General features: G+C 47.4%; 1 protein-coding gene across 1 annotated transcript in view; it reads left to right on the forward strand.

Moving 5' to 3' along the window:
* The window catches only part of Drc11 (dynein regulatory complex subunit 11), a 121,119-nt gene that overhangs the window by 52,918 nt on the left and 45,367 nt on the right, over positions 1 to 22,834 (forward strand). Inside the window, exons 8-9 of the mRNA XM_075951319.1 lie at positions 4,351 to 4,491; positions 16,674 to 16,749. Of these exons, the coding sequence (XP_075807434.1) occupies positions 4,351 to 4,491; positions 16,674 to 16,749 (217 nt within the window). The remainder of the gene's footprint in view (positions 1 to 4,350; positions 4,492 to 16,673; positions 16,750 to 22,834) is intronic.

Genomic DNA, 22,834 nt, shown 5'->3' on the forward strand with positions numbered 1-22,834 from the left:
AAACAGGGCAAATAGTGAGGACCTTAGGCTGGTTATGAGTACCCTCTGCCACAAGTCAGCTCTTCCATGATAGCAAGAAGGCAGCCATGATGGTATGTAAGTGATGGGGCTGTGCAGATCTTCCCTGAGTACCATACCTCATTATCCCTGCCATGCGTGAGTGTAAGAGTTGGTCAAAGTTGGTCATGTCTGCCTTTGTGTATAGTATGGATGAAGAACACCCGGGGGCAGGCGTTGAAATAGTCTCTGTACCCCAGGATAGCCTCACATTCATTATGTTTCAAGGATAACCTTGAACTTCAGATCCTCCTGACTCCAGGCCCTAGGTCCTGGGGTTACTGGTATGCACCAATACATGCATATGTGGTGTTAAAGATAGAACCCAAGGCAGCTTCATGCGTGCTGGGCAAGTACCCTTACAGCGGGGTGACATCCCCAGCTGTTTTTGTTTGGTTGGTTTTGGTGTTTTGTTTTGTTTTCAAGATTTATATTATTTTATGCATATGAATGCCTTGCCTGCATTTATTCATATGCATACATATATGTATGTGTGTGCATCTCATGTGTGCCTGTAGAGGTCAGAGAAGAGGGCATTGGATCACCTAGAGCTGGAGTTACTGATGTTTGTGAGCCTCCACGTGAGTGCTGGGAACTGAACCCAGGTCCCCTACAAAACCAATCAGTGCTTTTAACTGCTGCAGCATCTCTCCCATCTCCCCAGCCCTCCAGTGTTCTTAGGAGGATCTAAGTACCTGGAACACCATGCAGAGGAGTACCCATTCTTAAGGTCGGGGTCAGAGACTTCACACCAGCCCCTAAGGCAGACTGCCCATTGTGTGCCCTGTTGCCTATGGGGTCAGGTGAAGGGTTCCTCTTCAACCTGGCCTGTTTTGGCTGAACATGTTCTGAAGCCAGCATCATTCTCCTTCCTCCATACCACACTCTGGCCCTCCCCAGAACACTATAAGCATGCAGTGCCAGCACTGTTACCGGGCAGTTTAGCAGTTTAGCAGGCCTTGCCCTAAGGGACCATCACTTTAACTGCGTTGTTTCTTTTCTTTCTTTCTTTCTTTCTTTCTTTCTTTCTTTCTTTCTTTCTTTCTTTCTTCCTCGTGTGTGTGTGTGTGTGTGTGTGTGTGTGTGTGTGTGTGTGTGTGTGTGTTTATGTCTTGCCCTGCCGCCAAGTCTTCAGGAACAAGCAGGGTCTTGAAAGTCAGATCAGGGCAAGCAGCCAAACATGCTTCACTGTAGTTTAGAGAGCAGTGATTATGGGATTAAGAATGTTGGTGGAATGTCTCAGTTGTCCACAAGAAACATGAAAAGGAGGAGCTGACTCTAGTCAAACTAAAAACAAACCTGCAGGCGCCTGGTTAATGCATTCCGGTAAAGCAAAGGGGACCACAGGGCAGCTTGACATTAAATGACAGCTGATGGAAAGCGAGAAAAGACCAGCAATTATAGACCGCATTCCACCCAAGGCTGCATCCGCGGCCTGAGCCTGCCAGTCTGGAGATGGAGATCAGGCTGGAGCTTCCTGCCTGGACCATGCGTGATCAGACGAGAGAGCATGCATCAAGGCCTGAGTTCAATTCCCAGCACTGTGGGGGAGGGTGGAATACTGGCTCACTAAAACTAGCAGCATGCTAAAGAGGTAAACCAGGGTGATAAAGTGGCAATCATTTCATAATGCCACAGTTTAAGGCATATGTGAACGCACTGCATCATGGGAAGTAGCCTGAAGAAAAGAGCCTAGACTTATCCAATGGATGTGGAAGGGCCTTTTCCAAACCTAGCATCTCTCTCTCTGATACTAAAAAATAAAAACCTCTTTTAAGTACTTGGTCAGTGGGGTTCCAGTGATACCCTCAAACATCACAAGCCATTTCTATTACTCTTTGTTACCCTCCAGAAGTTGATGGTGAAACCCTATTGCTGCAGATACTACACACTTGAGTCACAGGACATGGAGAAATCAATCTCGTACGGACTTGGAAGTTTCATCCTTACTGGCTAGATTTCATAGTGCCAGAAGGTTCTATTTACAGTACTGAGGGAGAAAGTATTCAACCATCTTACCCAGCTGTGAACCCCACGGACTGACAAACCTTGCAAGATAGGCCCGCTGGTGCAATAGTGGCATGGACGTCCTAGACATAATCAAATACTTTCTGATTAGAGCTAAAGCCTTCCATGAGACATAGTTTGTTCCTTGACCCTAAACCCATGGCTGGGTGGGTCATAGGCCATAGGAAGAACCTACTACTATTATTTTGCTAGAGGGACAGAGTAATAAACTGCCCAGGATCATTGCAGAAGAGGAAGTGGAAAGATCGTAAGAGCCAGAGGAAGAGGATGTCCACAGAGAAACTTTATTTGATGGACATGACAGCAAACCAAAGTCGCTATGAGTGCATGCACAAGACCTGAACAAGATCAAACCAATCAAAATCCCGGCATGGACAGGGAGGGGCTTATGAGATTACATTCCTAGCTAAGGAGCTACTGGAACTCGGTGGCTGCTGGGGAAGGGAAATTCATTTTCTTCTATGATGTGACCCCTGAGAAGACTACCCATGCTTCAGCAGATGGTCCTGTACCCACCAATGCACACACAGGAAGTGCTAAGGGGACTCAGTGTCTGTCTGTCTGTTTTAAATAGCAAGTACATGAGGCTGGGAGGAAATAGTGGATAGGAAAAGACTTGGAGGAGTTAAGAATGAGGGTGGCTTTTATCTAAACACATTATATGCATGCATGAACCTCTCAATAAAAAACTGAAGTCAATGAACTTGAAATATATGCACCCTTCTTTAACATAACAACGAATTTCTATCTTGTTTTGAAACCCAATGTCATGCCTAATTAAATTCATGAGAAACAGTTCCACTGATGGCAGAAACACACAGGAATGGCTGTTACACCACCATTATCAAACATTGTTCTATATGAACTGCCATGCACGCTCAGACAAGACAAAGGGCAAGAAACAGAAATTGGAGCAGGCAAGGGATTGTGTACTGCATATGTATCCTATATACAGAAACAAAGAGGATCCACTGAAGAACTGAATAGCATGAAGGCTGAAACAATAGTCTTACACTATTAGTGAGCAGAGCAGTGGGTCTGTGTGTGCAAACACTGGTGGAGAGAAAGCGTCACGGAAACCACTTGCAGCACCAACGCCACCATAAAGATGCAATGCCTATGGTAAACACGATAATGATGGTGTGCTCTGAGAGTTACAGGCAAGATAACTGCGGGGGGGGGTGGCTGTCCTTTGGTTGGGATGATCAGCACCGAAAACCCCCACCTCTGCTGAATATTGTTCTATAGATATAATTGATCCAAAAACTCCCCACAGTATTATTTGTTGGGGCCTTGGGAGAGAGAGGGGAATTAGGGTGACTGCTTTAAGCTTTGGGCAGAAAACAAATAGTCGGGGACACTCAGTCAAACCTTGTTGGGGGAGGCAGCTTGTTCATTTCTCAGCTGCCCAGAATCCCAAAATAATCACACAGAAATCTGTATTAATTGCAATATTTTTGGGCCAATAGCTTAAGTGTATTTCTGGCTAACTCTTATCTCTTAAATTTCTATTATGTCTGTGTAGTGCCATGTGGCTGTGGCTTACCAGCAAGGTTCTGGTATATCTGTCTCCTGTGGGCGGCTACTTGCTTCTCCCTCACTCCATCTACTCTCTCTCTACATCTCTGTTTGGATTTCCCACCTGGCTTTACTCTGTTAAGCCACTGGCCAAAAGCAGCTTTATTCATTAACCAATAAAAGCAACACAAATACAGGACTTCGCACACCAAAACCTCATGCGAAAGTGACCTGTGGGGAAAGAAACCAACTCTTCCAGGTATTAAAACATTCTTTATTAGGAGCCGATTGAAGTGGGTAAATGCTGAAAAGCTTTAGCTTCCATATGCACACACCTGTGTGCACACACATGCACATACATGCACACATACACACGCACACACACACACATACACACAGAGAATCATCGTCTGGGTAGAAAACAGAGCAGGAGAAGTCCTCAGGTAGAATGACTTGGGTTTAAAATGTGACATGACTGACATGTCCTGCTGCCATTGACAGGCTGGGGAAAGCATGGCCTCTTCTAGTGTTAAAGCAACCTCCCGAAAAGTGTGTAGCTGTGGAGAGAGGTGTCTGACCTCCAACCATCCCTCCTCGCAGAGTGGACAGACAGCTCCTCCTGACAAATCCTCCTCAAGCTAGGTGGCTGCTTCCAGCAGGGTTGGAGCCCAGCAGGATGGGGAAACCGTCCTCCTCTTGGTCATGGTGGGTGAGGTGCTACATGATCATTTTTGGTCTTTTCTGTAGGTTATTGAGGATATTTTAGCCAGTCAAGAGGAAGAAGAAAAACTCAAAAAGAAAAAGAAAAAAGAGGAGAAGAAGGAGGGTAAGCCCAAAAAAGCCAAAAAAGAGGAGAAGAAAGGCAGCACAAAAGAAAGGAATGCAAAGGTAAAGAGTGTGTGCAAGTCTTAGAAGTCTGGCTCTGTCTTCCTTCTGCTGGACTCTCGGGCAGGGGGTAACCTCGGGGCTGCTCAGGTTGCCTTCAGTAGCATCAGAGTTCATTGCATTCTAGGTTGGTCAGCATCCATCACAATCTTTCCTACATTTTATAAACATCTACCAGGATAACTGTCAGTGTGGACAACTCAGTCAGTTTATGCAATTTACATAAGTATTCCCCAAAATAAACCATCACACTTGTCTTTCTTCAAGGCAAGCTGCTTGGCAAACCAAGGAGTCACGGTGAAGTGTAAATAATCCTGTCTTTGTTAGCCCATGCGTGCTCATTTGAATTCATCAGAAACACTCACTACGGGTGTGCCTCAACAGTGTACCTGTAGATTTCGCCAATAAAGTGTAAGCACCTAGCATTTACCCCAGGGGACAGTTGGGTAAAAAGATATTAGCCTTGCCTTATTTGTTTTAATTACATACTGCCCTAGTTTTATTTATCTTATGATAAAATGCCCTGGGGAAGGAGGAAAGAGACTTAGGTGAGAAAGAGCTTATTGCACCTCACGGCTCCAGTTATAGTTCGTCATAGCAGGGAAGACATGGCGGCATGGCGGGAGCTAAAAGTAGACGGTCACATCTGTCGAGAGTGGAGAGAAATGAATGCGTGCATGCTGCATGCCTGCCAGTTCTCAGCTTCATTTTTCCACTCGGACATAGTCACCTCTGTCTAAAGAATGGAGCCCACACAGTGGCCTGGTCCTTCCCAACCTTGGAGAGACTTCCTCTTAGAAATGACTGATTACCTTTTAACTACCTGCTATTAGTAAAAAGTATGCTTTTTCCAAAACATCACACAAGCAGAAAGCCGAACACTCTTCAGGGCCATGAGACAGTCTCCAATAATCATCACTGAGACAAAAAGGAAAGCAATGACCTGAGTGAGTGCTGGACTCTAGCTGAGGTCAGCAGTGATGTGGTGTCCGGACTTTGCATCCCATGGCTCTTTGGGTCTCTGAGTTTGCACATAAGAACATCATCATTGAAGAGCAGCAGGAAGATGGGAAGAGATGGGGCGGGAAAGGAGCAGAAGTCTGCAGGAAACAGTATTTGCCAGACAAGACAGGACTGTTATACACATGAACTCAGAGTGACTGTACTACACAGATAAAGCCTGCAAGGGGCCAAGCCAGCCAAAATCCCAGCCTGGACTGGGAGGGGCTTGTGAAGTCCCCGCCCCCACCCCCAGCTAAGGACTTGATGGCTTCAGGAGCAGAGAGATTCTGTTGTCTTCAAAGCTGTGGTCCATGCACATTCAGGAAGACCCAGCCAGTTTGAAAAAAGAAGACATGAATAGTGGTGAATTTGTGCAAATTGCATTATATACATGTATGAAATTCTCAATTGACAGAAAAGTTCAAATAAAAAAAGAATAATATTATAAAATAAAACACCTATATGTCACTTGATCCCGCCGTCAGAAGCTCAGCGAAATAATGAAATGGTGAAAACAAAAGCATTCCTCCTCCTTTCTTGGATCCATCTAGAAACACCGCCACAAGCTTTTAGATAAAAAAGAAGACAGATCTCACAGGAACTTTCAACTTCATTTCAGGCTAACAGAAGGGAAAACAGAAAAAACAAAATAACACATTCACATCTGAACTTCTAAATTTCAATTTTTCATGTAAGAATTTAGAAAGCTATTTATGTTAGTGTCATAGCCTGGCGTGGCAGCATGCACCTATACTCCCAGCATGGATGGTGGAGACAGCTGAGTCCCTGGGCGCCCAGTCAGGCCAGCCCTGGCACTTGGCAAATTCCAGAGCCATGAGGGAGCCTGTCTTTAAGAGCACAATGGCACTCCCGAGAAAGAACATTTGAGGTTGACCTGTAGACTCCACACATGTGCTTCATACTTGCTCCAAATATGGACACACAAGTGCACACACAAACATAGAAAATACATTTTTCACCCATAGTTAAGAAAATTGATCTCTCTCTAAGCTTCACGCCTTCTGTAGATGTGAACTCAGACTGCGCTGTGCACTCGGAACCCAAAAGAATGAAAATTTGTGAGACAAACATTGTGAGGAGAAACTTCAGGACCAGAACTAGGAAAAGAGCTTTTCAGATTCGTCATCAAGAGTGGAATCCGGAGGCTGGAGAGATGGCTCAGTGGTTAAGCACTTGCTGCTCTTCCAGAGGACCTGAGTTCAATTCCCAGCAACTGCAAAGTGTCACAACCGTCTGTAACTCCAGTTCCAGGGGATCTGATGCCCTCTTTGACATCCATGGGCACCATGCACACACATGGTACACATACATACATACATACAGTAAAAATAAAATTTTTTTAAGTAGAGCTGAGTACTGGGGAGATGGCTTGTATATAAAGCCCTTACCAACCAAATGCAAGGACCAGAGTTCAGATCCCCGGAACCCACATAATTGCCAGCTGGGCCTGACAAACCTCCTGTAGGTCCAGCTGCAGAAGACCCAGAGCCCACTGGCTAGTGGGATATCAGTGATTAATCCGAGATTATTCCTACGCCAGCCTCAGGCCTTCGCATGCACATGTACACACTTGCATCCCCCCACACACACACACAGAGACATATACACATGTGCATACTAACACATACACAAGAAAATGGGCACCGGGAGGGGTGGAGTCCCTTCTAAACGTCACAAGTTGGGGTTCATCAAATGGGAAACCTCCTGCAGTGTGAACGACCTGACAAGGAGGACTTAAGAGTGAAATATGCAGCTGTACCTGCAAGAAAATGAGTACAAGCTATCCCACAAAGGATGATTCATAGCATGTGTAGTACATTCTCACAGTTGCATAATTTTAAAAAATATTTTTCAGTGGAATTTCGGTTTGTCATCAAAACTGTTGAGGATTTCAGACAAGGGGCTCCCGTTACTATACATCCATGAGGGGATTCCTCCCTAGGGGGATTACCTCCATGATAGATACCTTCATGAGGGGAGTACCTCCGTGAGGAACCACTAAAGCCACAAGGACATTTTCCACCAATGTGTGGTCACCTCTGCAAGCATGCTGTCAACAGCAAAGTAATCTCATTTGTCTGGCTGTGGTTTTCATGGCCCTCATACTGGCTTCAGGAATGAAAACAAGGGAAATAGGCCCACCTGACAACTGTTCTCTCTTTGCAAAAGTCACCGAGTAAGCCATTATGAATTGTTATCAGTGCGCTGCTGGGAAGACCTTTGGGCCCCCAAAGAGCACTGTCATTTCTAAGAGTTCTTGGGTGACAGTGTCACCCAGCCAGGACTGGCCACAGCTTTCTGTCTAGTCTCTTGGCCCAAGGAGGAGTTCCATATTGAAGACTGGGCACCAGCCATGGGATGTTGCTGTCCACATTCAGAGACACACTCTGAACTGTGATAGTAACGCCCATAAGTTCGTTTCCATGGGCTTTCTAAATCCCGTGAAGTTGACAACAGAGATTAATCATCACACGTACCTTCAGGTAAGACCAGTGAGGGTTGTGAATGGCCTGGGACAAGGATAAAACCCTGCAGTATGAAGACCATATTAAATGCCTACTGTGTCAGCATTTGGGAAGATAAAAAAACACATTGCTTTCTGTTCCTCCGCTGTGAGAGTAGAGAGCTAAGAACGTAACAGAGACAGTCGGGTGGCTTCTTACAAACTGACTCTCATCGACAATGAAGGAGGATTGGGTCTGGAGAGATGGCTCTAGTTAGGAGTTCTTACTGCCCTTGCAGAGGACCTGGGTTTACTTCCCAGCACCCATAGACTATCTCACAGTCACCCATAACTCCAGTTTTGAGAGAGAGACCCAGTGCGCTCTTCTGACTTCCGTGGACACCAGGCACACACATGGTGCCCATATACACATGCAGGCAAAACACAAATGAGCATAAAATAAATAATAAAATACATCCAAAATGATTTTTCAAACTGCAGAAGGGGCAAGAGAGCTGACCGTAGCTCCCAGGTTTCCTACCCAGCCTAGTCACTGTCCTGGGGTACAGGAAGCATTTACGGTGGAGAATCATTATCACTGAATGAGAACGATCATGGCTGGAAACTATATTTGAAGATGAAGTATGCCAAGATCACATGACATTAGCTTGAAATATAGATCTAAAGTTCAGCATGTTGGAACTGCTTTGACCTTGCATTAGAGTGGCATGTTCTGTCGTCATTAGAGATCCAGAGCTGTCGTGCCTGTCAAGGTTTGAGGGGCTTTTCTCACCCACACAGAACCAGCGACTGAGCTGATAGAATTTGAAATACGAAACTTAAAACTAGGGTGCTCTGACCCAAATCTGTCTCAATTTTTTTTTTATGATTGTGCATGTGAATTTTGTCAGAAGGATGCCCTGGTTTTTGCTTGAGAAGTGGCAGTGAGGAAAGAGCGCTCCCTGCCACACACAAGTGGGAGCAGGGGTACAAGGAGGACAAATGAAGTTTAGTCACACCAACCAACAGAGTGAGAATCAAGAGTGAATGCTTGCTGTACCTACTCAGCCCGCGAAACCTGTCATTCCTTGGCATTATGTGATGGACAGGTAACACACAGGCTGGCCAACAGCAGAGAACAGTGGAAAGTTCCTTCAGTGTAGGCCCTTTTCCTTTGAGTTTTAGGTTGTGCATAGTGCTGTGTGTGATGGTGTCCTTTGTGGAATTAATGGGGTGAGGTGGCTCTGCTGCAAGGCAGTGGGAGGGTCCAGAGGGTGCTGTGAGTGCCTTCAGAGCTACACCCTGCTGTCTGACAGTGGAGGCCCATGTGCACCCTAAGTAGGCCCTGAGCAACATTCGCCCAGCTCTGGGGAAATGCAAGGGTGGAGCGTGTGGGAGCTCACACTCCTTACCTGGAAGCACTGGGCTTGTTGGGTGGCAAAACAAGCTTGCTGAAGTCATCAGCAATAACTCAAGACAGGGGGACTGCAAAGTGCAGGGGCAAGAAGTGTGACCTCCCTGGCCTGGAGTAGAAGAGGCTAAGAATTCAGATCCATGAACCAGCACCTTCATCTGTGTCCTCTGAAGATACATGCAGCTAGTCTGTTCCTGTCCCGCCAGCCAGCTCCCAAATAATGACACAGAGACTTTTTATTAATTTTGAAAACTTAGTCTATACTGGGGATTGTTTCTACCTAGCTCATAACTTAAATTAACCCATTTGTGTTCATCTACGTTCTATCACATGGCTTTTACCTCTACCCCATTCTGTGTGTCTGCCTCATTCCTTATCTGGTTGACTTCTCTGCCTCTCTTTTTCCCAGAGTCCTCTTTGTCACCGGAAGTCCCCCCAAACCTCTTCAAAGCTACTGACCATTCAACTTTTATTATACCAATCACAGCAATGTATTTTCACACAGTGTACAAATATCCCACAGTGCACACACACACACACACACACACACACACACAAAACAGGTTCTCACCACTCATCTACCTGGCATTTGCCCTCCCAACTCAATGCTGTGCGAGCTTTGCCTGCAAGAACCCAAGAACCTAGGGCTGGGCTTCCCTCTTTTCAAAACAATCTCCAACCACTAGGCTGAGCTGAGAACAGCAGGGTCATGGCCAGAAAGCTTCCATCAGAGAAACACAGGGCTGTGACTACGTATGCAGTACACTTATATAACCCTAGCCAAGTAAAGATTCGTGGAAAATAAGTGACCTTGGGATTAAGATGGCAGATGTAAACTTCCTGGAGGAAAATTCTACAATATTGTCCAAAGGAGTGATGTATCGGTTGCTTAGAACTGCAGCCAAAGGAGAGTAACTCAGTGAAGCTGAAGGCTCCTTATCAAAGAAAGAAATGCGTTTCGAGGGGCAGCAGAAGCTCCCACTGTGTTTTACCCTCCAATGAGAAGCTCATATAACTGTCAATTATGTCATTACTGCATGGAAAGCCGGGCCCTATTATGTCATGGGAATGTCTAGTGCTCTCTCTCTTTAAAATCACCAGGATTAGATGTTTGCCAAACCAGTCTCACAACGGTTTTTGCCCTTGAGAACCTGATCTGTATTGTAGAAATCAAAACAGTCCTCTAGTTTTGCTTTTATGTCCGTGCCTCAAGCACCTGTTGCATAGGAAGCTGTGTACTGGTTTCAGACAGAGCAGGAGACCTGTGTGAGATGGCGTCCTTGCCTGGAGAGTGCCTCAGCTCGAAGCAGTGAAGCAAGCACACTGACAGTCCATAAAGAGATTCCCATAAAAGGGAAAGCACCTCCTCCCCTGCCCTGCAGCGCCCCCCCCCCCACGCCTGTTCCAGCCAAAGCAGTGTCCCAAGGGCCAAACCCCGCCTCTGCCGCCCTGTCCTTAGGCCAAGTCCAAGGTCTGTGCAGAGTTCAATTCTGGGGCCTTCCCAGGCTCTTCCTCTAGGCTTGATGCTTTCTCTGTGTGTGTGTCTGTTGGATCTCTCGCTTTTCTCCCTGCCCTCTCCTACACACGCACATACATGTGTGTGCATGTGTGTACGTGTGTGTGTGCGTGTGTGTGTGTGTGTGTGTGTGTGTGTGTGTGTGTCCAGGGTTTTTACACTAACTTGGAGGAACTTCCTGCTACTCAGAGTTCCCACTTGATCTCCGTCTTCTATTATGGCTCTGCGGCACCACTGTGCGCCTTCCCTGGGATCCTCTCTCCCTCCTCTTCCTCCTGCTGCTGCTGCTCTCCCCCCAACACCATCCTACTGTTTCCAATCCTGCTCCGGATCCCCCTCCTTCCTACTCTTCTTCCTCCTCCTTCCTCTTTCTCCTCCTGATGCTGCTCATTCTCCTGCTCTCCACTTCCTCCTCCCTCACTTTTTGTTCCTACCCTTCTCCCCTTTCTTCTTCCTTCTCCTGCTTATCCTCCCCCTGCTGTCCCTTCTACTCTTTCTCCTCCTCCTCCTCATTCTCTTCTTCTGTCCTGTCTTCTCTCCTCTTTTCTGACACCCATTGTTCTGTGGCCATTGGTTGTCTTAACCATCGCTGTAATTGATTTGAGTTGATTCCCATATGTGCTTGGGTTTGGTGTAGTTGCTGTTGCAGGGTTTTCTTTCTTCCTTTCTGAGAAGTCCAGGGACTGAGTCCTCAAGTAGGGGCTCCTCAAATAAAACCAGAAGAGCACTGCATCCCAGCAGATGCACTCACTGCAGCGCAGAAGAGCACTGCATCCCAGCAGATGCACTCACTGCAGCTCAGAAGAGCACTGCATCCCAGCAGATGCACTCACTGCAGCACAGAAGAGCACTGCATCCCAGCAGATGCACTCACTGCAGCACAGAAGAGCACTGCATCCCAGCAGATGCACTAACTGCAGCACAGAAGAGCACTGCATCCCAGCAGATGCACTCACTGCAGCACAGAAGAGCACTGCATCCCAGCAGATGCACTAACTGCAGCACAGAAGAGCACTGCATCCCAGCAGATGCACTAACTGCAGCACAGAAGAGCACTGCATCCCAGCAGATGCACTCACTGCAGCACAGCAACAAAGAACCTGGGGAAAACAAGATGGCAGAACCACTCCAAAAGGTTAGACTCCTTGGAAGACAACCCAAGGTCAAGATGAAGCTGAATCTCTCCTCCCCTGCCACTGGCTCTCAGAAACTTGTTGAAGCATTGAAGTGGATGACGAACGAAAGCTTCGTACGTTCTGTGAGAAGCACATGGCTGCAGAAATGGCTGTTGATGTTGTGGGTGTGGAGTGAGAGGGTTGTGTTGTCTAGATCAGTGGTGGGAATGAAAAACAAGGTTTGCCCATGAAGCAAAGCAGCTTGGCCCATGGCAGAGTGTGCCTGATGTTGAGCAAGGGGCATTTCTGTTATAGACCAAGGAAAAACGGAGAGAGGAAGTACAAGTCTGTTCGCAGATGCCAGTCTAAGCATTCCCAGGTTGGTTGTTGTAAAAAATTAAATTAAATTCAAATAGAGAGAGGAGGAGGAGGCTATTTCTGGACAGACACTACAGTGCCTCATTCATTACAATCTAAAAGAACTAACAGAACCTGAAAGTTTTTTAATCTCTACCAAAAAAAAGGTGATGTCCATCAATATCCTGTCACAGAGCCCTTAAAGAAGCTAAGAAGCACAGCACCAAAGCACTCAAGATTCAGCATCTTGTTACTCCACCTGTCCTGCAGCACAAAGGCCGATGTGTCGCTCTGAAGAATCGGTGCACTAAGGAAAACTAGAGGAGGCTGCAGAATGTGCTAAATTTTTGACCAAGAGAATGAAGCAAGCAGAAAATCACTAAGAACAGTTTGCCAAGGGACATAGGATATCCTCACTGGGAGTTTCTACTGCTAAGTTTGAGTCCAGCCAAAAAATGAATCTTTTGAGTAACAATTAAATAATCTTACTTAAAAAAAATAATCAAAACAGACTGAAATGGCTGAAATGCCAAGAATGCGGAAACGCTGACTAAGAGCCTTCAGTACTTCAGAGAAGATGCGAACAGATGAATGAAGCCAGGAAGTGGGTGAGAAAGCCTGCAGCCTGAGGAAGAGATCCAGAGGGGACACAAGTGTTGTACAGAAAGCCTGCAGCCTGAGGAAGAGATCCAGAGGGAGCACAAGTGTTGTACAGAAAGAGGGAGAGAGCGCCAAACCGAAATTTTCGAAATGAAACCTCAATTTAAAAAAAAAATGTTGGATAGTACCATCAATGGACTAGATCAAGCTAAAGAGAGACTTTCTGGGTTGGAAGACAAGACTCGGGACTCATTCTTCTCCAACAGCAGTAAAGAAATAAACAAACAAACAAAACCAAAACCTAAGCATGACCACAGCATGCAAGCAAGGCTCTGGATCCTAAGCTGGAGAACAAAAGCAAGCATCCATGACATAGAAGCTGAGATAAAAATGAAAGGCTCCAGAACCCATATTAAGAAAAGAAAAAGAAAAGAGGCAAGCCCAGCAGTGGGAGGCAGAGATGGGAGTTAGAGATGGGAGAATCCCCGGCATGTAGAGCCGTGGGACAGGGAAGGGGACCTGACATACACACATGCGGCTGTCATTACCTAACATTTTACAAAGGAACTAAAAACACAATGGAGTAAAGACAGTCTCTTCAAATAGTGCTAAGAGAATTGGACACCAAATGTAAAATGGCTTTCCTAAGGAAAACAAATAGCCGGGCATCATGGTACAAGCCTTGAGGCAGAGGCAGGCAGATCTCTGTGCTACATAGAGAGCTCCAGGACCCAGAGCTGCAAAGCAAGACCCTGTCTCAAAAAGACAAGCAAACAAAGGAAAAGGAATACGGACAATAAATGCTGGTGAGGTTGTTGGAGGAAAAGGAACCTTTCTCACACTGCCAGTAGGGTATAAATTAGTGCCTTTACTGTAGCTATTAGTGTGGGATCCTCAAAAGCTAATTTAAAGAGAATAATCTGGCTACCCCAGCCTGAGGCATGCATCTGAAAGGTTCTAAGTCGTCTTACTACAGGGATCCCTGCACGTCCATGCTTACTGAGGCACCCTTCCCAGCAGCCGAGATAAGAACAAGCCAAGGTGTCCATGGACACGGGATTAGATAAAGAAAATGTGGTCCATATACACAGTGGAATTTTATTTAACCACAAACAACAATTGTATGCCCTTGGCAGGTACACAGATGGGACAAGTCGTCATGGAATGCAGAATAAGCCAGACGTAAAACATGAGTGTTGTACGTTTTCTCTGATGTGCAGAAATTAGATTTCAAGGTGTATAGTGGGGATTGGATTAAGGGGCCAGAAGGGGGGAAAGAGAGAACAAAAGAGGGTGACGGGGTGATTACAGGAAAGTAATGCGCACGTGAGGGAGGGACCGGAGGGAAAGACGCTGGGCACATGGATAAGAGTGCCGTCCTCTAATTGGACACAGATTGGACTTCTGCCCATGAGCACCAGCTGTCGCTGCTGCTGGCTTTGTTGTGTTTGACACTTCCCTTGCAGAATTTTCGCTTATGCCTGGGTATCTCCATACCAAGGGTAGGGAAATGGCCAACCCTGGGATAACGGTGCCGTCAGCGGGCTTCTCAGCCAATGAGTTTTACTTTAATATGAGACTAAAGTAATCTGACCCAGTAGTCAGATTAGCGGCTTCTCCTGCTTTAAGCCCTGGTACTTCTGGAACCAAATTCTATTCTGGCACTGCAAGACAGGCGGCTTCCTTACTTGCCTGACAAGCTGAGGTCCTAGACTCCTTCTGTAACCCCTAGGAGCATCCTGAGCATCTGCATGACAGCCTGAACCGCTTGCTTCAGGTGTCTTTCCTGGTGAGCAGGAACCTCATGGCACCTGCAGCCTAGCAAAAGCCTGTGGGAGGAGGGGGTCCCCAGCTTAGCCAAGCAGAGGACAGGGCTCATCTAGGGTCAGAGACTGCCTGGGATCTAACTAGAGTTTCTTATGTGTGAGACCCTCTGAAATGTGGTTCTTGTGTCTAGCGCCCCACGTTTGATACATTCTTGTAGTCAACGTTGGTGCCTCGTTCCTTCCCATGGGAGGGCAGCGTAGTATTTATTCATCTGTGGGCTAGGCATTTATGTTTTATATTCTTTTCCTCCCAATAAGTGTTAGTGATAGGCAGAAATGCCAGCTCCAGGACTAAGGGGCATCCCGTTATTTTTGATCTTCTGTCTGCTGGGACGTGGGGGATACTCACAAAGACAGAAAGCTCATGAGAGTGCGGGCAAAATCCAGCCAGTGCTGGGGTGTAAAGCTTACTGCTATGGATTTCTGGAGGGGAGGAACCTGAGTCCAAAATTATCAGAAAGCATTTGCAGCCAGAGAGAGCAGGAGAAAGGAGGGGGCAGGATAAAGGAGTCAGTGGAAAGAAAGAACATGCCACTGTACACATAAGACAGCATCCTATGGCAGCCGCAGTGTCAGGAGCAAGGAAGTGGCCTGGGGACCAGGGCTGGAAAGGCTGCATGCAGTCTACTACAGGTTGGTACTTCATCCTATGGTTGCAGAGCTGATGGGGATTTTTAGGGCTCTTCAGTTGAAGGAAGTCTTAAGTTGATAAGTTGATCAGTCCCTTCTGGCAGGACAGAGAGGGAGGCCCCAAGTTGGACAGTGTACAAGCAAGAGTCCTCTCAGAAAGCTGAGACAAGGAGAAGGTACCGTCTCTGGAATCAGAAGTGTCAGAACAGATGTGGTTAGGTGCCCGTTTGTCTATAGACAGTAGGAGGGGGAAGTAGTGGGGATCAGAGGCACAAAGGTCATGCAGTCTCCAGGGCATGTGGGCACAGTGACTGGTGCCACTACACAGCCCAACACTGGAACCCGGAAAAGGAAGGGCTGTCAGTTTTCCAGTGTCCAGAGACTCACAGCGCCGCAGTGAAGAGATTCTCCTAAGAACCTACAGTCCCCTCATCATGAAGGTGCTAAGAGCATGCAGAACATGCAGGAAGCTTTAGAGACACTCGTGGGCACAGCGGCCAGCATGCTTCCCTTGGCCCTTTGTGACACTAACAAGAACCATGCATGGCATTTGTCACCCGAAACTACCAATGTGATAGAAGCCCCAGATGAGAGCGTGCAAGGCTGGTTCTCACATTCAGGGGCAGAGGGCCAGAGGGGCTCAAAGCTGGGCTATGACTGTGCAGCTGGCAGATGGCAGTCTCCTGTCCTGTTGTATAGCACTGACAGAAGCAGCCAAGGGCAGCAGCATCTTTGGGCTTGGGCTTCAGAGTTCTCCAGACCCTGATTTCACAGGGGAAGAAGCCCAGTTTATTCCCAGTGAAGAAGAGGCTGTGGCTGATTCCCAGACTCAAAGGACAAGTGACAAGGAGAAGGAACAGCACTGGTACACACAGAATCCCAGAAATGGCAAGGAGTGCAGTAAATCTCAGAGTGCAGAGAAGCTCAAACTCTGGCTATGGGAACAACAGGGGATGCAGACAGGACCCAAGCTGAGAGCTCAGCCTTCAGACAGCAATGAGCAAGTCCAAATAAGGTGGGACCCAAACCAGGCCTGAGGGAAAGCCACCATGCAGAAATAGTGTGTGGGTGACAAATGTCTCAGTAGCCTGGCCATCCAGGCCTCCAGTGCTGGTTGTGACACTCCCTGCTCAGATCATGCCCCGGCGGGAGGGGCAGGATCTTCAGTCCCATCAACTACAGCTTGTGTGCCTTTCGCTGTCTGGTCTTAACAGAAAAATTGCTCCTGTAATTCACAATAATATTACTCTGCTGTGAACAGGAAGAAGACGAGGAATGGAAGATGTCACCAAGCCTTTTCCTTCACCTGATGGAGGAAGGAAATAGCTTATACAAAGGTCAGTCCAGGAGAATGCCTGTCCGCTGAGTGTGCCCATGCTCCAGTGGGTGGGCAGATCCCAGGTGCTCAATCACGGGAGGCTATGTTATGCGAATCCAGCCAAAACCAGTCTCTCTCCTGCTCCTCATGCTTCCGAAAAGCGTAGAGTCATGGTGGCTACTGTCGTCTTAGTTTAAGAAAAGCAACCTGGGACAGAAAGGGTATGTTTCAGCTCAGTCTGTCATGAAGGGAAGTTAGGACAGGACTCAAATCAAGAGGCTGGAAGCAGGAACTGGAGCAAAGACCATGTGGGAATGCTGCTTACTGGCTTGCTCCCCGATGGCTGGTTCACTTGCTTTCTTAAGCACCGCCTATCTAGGGGTGGCACAGCCCACAGTAGCCTGGGCCCCTCCCACATTAATCTTTAGTCAAGACAGTGCCTCCATAGACTTGGCTATAGACCAATATCATGGAGGCAATTTGTTTGGTTGATTGGTTTGGGGGTTTGTTTGGTTTTTCCAGACAAGGTTTTTCTGTGTAGCCCTGGCTGTCCTGGGACTCATTCTTATAGACCAGGCTAGCCTCAAACTCACAGAGATCTGCCTGCCTCTGTCTCATGAATTCTGGGATTAAAGACATGCACCATGACTACCCAGCAATGGAAGTACTTTTTAAACTAAGATTCCCTCTATCTTATGTTAATTTGGTAAATAATTAGCAATAATAATAATCTAATCAACAGAATTATTTTTTATTGTCAGTTTGACACAGCCCAAAAATCACCTAGGAAAGAGTCTCAAAGAATTGTCTAGATGAGGTCAGCCTGTGAGAGTGTCCATGGGAGATTGTCTTGACTGTTCATTGATATGGGAAGACCCAGCCCACTGTGGGAGGCATCATTCCTTGACTTGGACTGTATCAGAGTAAAGAAGGCTAGCTGGGTGACAGCAAGAAGGCATCATGGGAGATTCTTTCTCCCTGTTCCTGCCAGTGGGTGTGATACAACTAGCCAGCTGAGCCCTTGCCTCAATGTCCCTGCAGTGATGGACTGTAGCCAAATCAACCTTCCTGCCCTACATGGTTTTTCTGGTCAGGGTGTTTTTCACAGCAACAGAAATGAATCTAGAAAAGTTGAAGAGAAACACACACACACACACACACAGGGTGGGAGCATTCTGGAACTTTCTCCCGTTGTGCACTCCGCAGCTGACCACTCTCTGGCTTAGTGGCATGAAGAAAGGCATTACATCGAGGAAATGAATTCCATATGTACACATCTTAATCCCCTCAGACCAAGACCCGTCTAGTTCTGACTATTGTTTTGTCGGGGGCTCAACTCCATTAGCATAGCCAGAACCTGGCCGAGCGTGTGAGCTCATGGGCTTTGACCTTTCAGATGTCTGTCGTAATTTGCCAGGACTGATATGCAGCTCCTTAGCTCTATTGCACTCTTGGGATAAATCTCAGCAGCAGATGATTGGCCAGCGTGGCCTTGGTCCTTAGCACTGTTGTGGAAATTCCTGGGAAATGAAATAAGGATGTAAAGGAGAAAGTTTTCAAACATAAGCTAATCGTGGACCTCCTTCCTAATCTGAATCTGATCTGGACAACACTGGGTCAGATAGATGAATGGATCGATAGATGAGATAGATAGATAGATAGATAGATAGATAGATAGATAGATAGATAGATAGATAGATAGATAGATAGAGATAGACTGATTGATTGATTGATTGATTGATTGATAGACACAGACAGATGGACAGATGATAGACAGGTTGACAGATGATAGACAGACAGGTGGACAGATGATAGACAGATAGATATGTATGTATTCAATATTGACTCAAGGTGTTTATCCCAGCAAATTGGATCATATCCTTAACAGCAATTCCACTATAGCTACAGGTCCACTATGCTAACTATATCCCAGCAGGTGCCTTCTTACAAACCACTAGGCTTATGTCATTCAATCTTCATAGGAACCACACAATGAACACAGTCCTTGCCCTTGTCAGGTGGGACCGTTGGGGAGCCTGCCATCTTAAAGTCTGAGAATTCATGCTAACGTTGACTTACAATGGAGCAGAACAATTACCATCAAAAACATCCCTCCACTCACATACTCACTCTGCAAACTCTGATTGTCTCCACTGTGCTGGATGTGACACTGATCTAGAGATCCAAAAATGACGTCACCCACCCACATGTCTGCAGGGCATCAGATGGGGCGGGTCCAAGCTGGGCAGTTGTGCAAATGAGAATGAAAGTGGAAATGGGCCTTGAGTAGTCAGGGCCTTCAGCAATCCACTCTGCAAGTCTAGGCTTGACTAGGGTTTCACTGGTGTGTGTGTGTGTGTGTGTGTGTGTGTGTGTGTGTGTGTGTGTGTGAACAAAGATGATAATGGAGAAGACACTGCACTGCACCGTCTTGTCTCTTGTCCTTTTACCCCCATGCGTGCTGTGTGTGCATTGTCTCCCACCAGCTGTCAGGGTGGCTTCCACACAGAGAAGCCGAGGAATTCCACATTCATTTTCTCCCTCGCCCTCTCCTGGGAGCCCTCCAGACCCTCCCAACCATCATAGGCCCTCCCTGATCTCTGCTCACCGCCAACCACATTCCTGCCTTCTCTTCTCTCCCTCACTATGGCGGCACCATCATCCGAGAAATCCTGAGCAGGTCGGACATCCAGGGTGTGTAGGGCCACGTGCACATATTTACCCTCAGAATTTGCCTGACTCCCCCACCCTGTCCCTTTTCAAACAGCTATGCAGAGCAAATGAGGGCAGAGGAAGAGATATTGGGGAAGGAAAGCCTCCCTCGTAACGCCAGGCTCTGAACTCTGGACATACAGAGAGCACTATGCAGATCTGATGCGTTTACCAGCTGAAGGAGCTCACAAGGCCACGCCTTCACATACCCCCCCCCACACACACACACCTCTTTCTCTAGCATGCCCAGCAGCTATGTGCCACCTACCACCCTTGTGCACAATGCTTGTCCCTTTGAGCCTTGTGCCAGGAAAGCCTTTCTGGGGCCTCCACAGAGCGGCAGTCTCTGTTCCCACCTGTCCCCACCTTGCCCCTTTGCACTCAGCCCAGATGCCAAGCAATGGGTGCATGGCTTCCTGCAGTGGGGCCCAAGCCCTGGAGGGCAAGATCTGTCACCTAGTTGCTCTGGAAGCAAGGCCTGGTCTGAGACTCATCAACTAGGCAGCTTTATAATCAACACTGAATTTACTTCCTTCGCGAGTGAATGAACGCGGAAATGAATGCATCAGTCTGTGACCCAGAGCCAGATGGCGAAAGGGTTTCATCGTTGCTGTCTTTTAACACTATTGCAAGCACTGTGTATGTGCTTCTTTTTTGACAAAAAGCAAAAATGAATTTGGGGGTAATTCAGCATTCCCATGGAAAGCCAGGTCTTTCAACCTGCGACATCCCGTCTTTACCACTACCTATTGGGCACAGCCGGTTTCCATGAAATCCAAGAAGCAGGGAGTAGCCGCAAGGGTCTTCTAGTTGGAGGCCTTGACTGTCATCCTCCAGCTCTTCAGTAACTTAAATAGAAATCTCTTCATCTTCGAATCCTTCTCATGAAAACCAAAGGTTTGCCTTCTCAAATAATGTGTTAGCATTTTAATCACTAAGATTAAACCCCCTCTGCTCCCCCCACCGCACGGCCCTCCCCTTCCCCTCCATGTGAAAGGGCCCTGGCCTGCTTTTCACAGTCTCAGGATAAAAAGCTCCTTCTGGCTGCGACAGAGTGGGGGCAACAAGTGCCCTCTGAGGGTCCCAAACAGCTTCCTGCATTTACAAATGCCCATGAAATTCCTGAAGGGATTGAACAGTGCCCTGTGCAGAAGTGTCATGAGAAAGCAGCACTTCGAAGGGAAAAATCAGCCCATTGAGACCTTGTAGAGGGGAGATCAGAGGGCTGCTTGTGAGGAACCGTCTAACAAAGCGTAGCTGCGGCTCCAGCATGTGAATGGCCAACTGTGACTGGGCAGGAATACTCACGGTGCCTGAAGTATTCCACGCTCCTATTCTGAACGTCTTGTTCTCAGAGTCTGGGGAGCCTGAGAAGTGGGTCCCTGTGCATAGATAGCGAAGCAACTCTGCTCTCTGATGTCTTAATGCAAGCGGTAAATGCATGGTGGCTGAAAACTTAGCAGTCCTGCAAAGTGGAGGCGCGTCAGGCAGTTAGCATGAGTAGGTGGCACTTTGTAACTCACTGAAACTCTCTTTGCTATTGTCAGGGGGAAATGTAAGGGTGTTTTGTTTTGTTTTGTTTTGTTAACATAGAGAAAGAACCCAATGAGCCAGGCAGTGCATACCCATAATCCTATCATAAAATAGGAGACCTCTAGGTCAAGGCCAGTTGAACTATATAGTGAGACCCTGTCTCAAAACTGAAGTAGCTGTCAGCCCTACATTTAGTCTGTTCTACATTTTAGAATAATGTGTACTTCACGAAATGAGCTTATTAAGAATATTTTTATTTATTCTTTGATAATTTCATATATGTATATAATGCATTCTGATCATATCCACCCCTGGTTCTCCGTTCCCATTCTTCCTAATCTCCCCTCAGCATGTCCCCTCCAACCTTCACTGTCTCTTGGTTTTTTCATCCTCTTCTGAGTCCAATCAATGCTTCCCACATGTACATCCTGTGGGACCATCCTCCAGAGCATGGGTGACCACAGCAGTAGTATCCCCAAAAAATGATCCCCTCGCTGCCAAAACAGCCATACACTGCCAGTGGCTCCCTAGCTAGACGTAGGGCTTGATGAGCCCCTCCCCACCCATGCTGAAATGCTGATTGGCCTGATGGGTGCAGGTCATGTGCGTCTAAACATGGCCGCTGTGAGGTCATGGGTCCAGTGGCCATGTCACGTCCAGAAGCCAGCATTTCCTAGCTCTCCTCCCCATCTTCCTTCTTGTACATTCTTTCTTCCCCCTTTCCCATAACGTTCCCTGAGCCTCGGTCAGACTGATAGAGATATCACCTGGTGCTTTTTCTGGGTAGTTTGCCCAGTAACAGCTGCCCATTTCAGACAGAAGCTTCTCTGACGAGGGTTAGGGCTAGCACTATGGGTACAGACATAAATGTTCAGAAGGCAGTCTGACACGCCCATTTATCAAGCCAAAAGTAACAGGTTTTCCGCTATGATCTGGGACTTCCACAGCCATGGGTTTTGACCAGGTACACAGTTCTAGGCATGGATTCCATCCTGTGGAGCAGGCCTCGAAAGCTCAGAATGTGGCTGGTTGTCCCTCAGTGGTCAAACCCCTGGTTCACCAGTGGGCACATCTGGCCGTGCAGCTTACGGAGTCCAGCTGTGGGTAAGACCATGTATGGCTTCCCTACCCCAGCAGCTGCACAGCACCTTCCAGCTGTATGAAAGCTAGCCAGCGTAGAGAAGCTTCCTGGTCAGCTCCAGCCTCGTTTCTATATGTGTTCAGCAATAGAATCTTACCATACGGTCATGACGGGCAACCAAAACTATTGGCCATAGCCTCTGTTGCTTCCGGGAGACCTCTGGAGTTCATTGACCAATGACTTCTTATAGAAAACTGTTCTACCCCTGACACTGGGATTTTCATTTCATACCACATGTCTTCCGGTAGAAGTATCGTCTGCCCATACCAGGTATCCCTTTTATTCCAGGCTTGTCCCCTGCCACACCAGATGACAGAGCACCCTGGACTTCAGCCCCAGCTCTTTCATCGCCTTGGCACTGGTGGCACCGTTCATCCCCTCCCCCACCCTGGTGTCCGTCCTGTGCTCTGGACCCAGCCACTGAGGCCCTTCTCATACAGCTGCCCTGCCTAGGGGAGGACACAGGGAAGAGTCGGCTCTATGGAGAACACTCCAGTTTGAAATTTGTTCTCTCTGTGGTTCTTGTGAGTCCACATTCTGCGTTTTCCAGCACCCGCCTCACCCTTGAGATCCCCCACTGGCTTACCCACAGATCTTGGTGGTGGAGACTGTGGTGTGGTAAGGTGGGGGACCCTGACCAGCTCACCCAGATCTGCTCACATCTTTCTCAGGTGGGATACAGGCGGGGTGAGTGAATCCTTGCTGGAATCTGCCCAGG

Source organism: Microtus pennsylvanicus, chromosome 17 (genome assembly GCF_037038515.1).
Source record: "Microtus pennsylvanicus isolate mMicPen1 chromosome 17, mMicPen1.hap1, whole genome shotgun sequence".
Lineage (NCBI taxonomy): Eukaryota > Metazoa > Chordata > Mammalia > Rodentia > Cricetidae > Microtus > Microtus pennsylvanicus.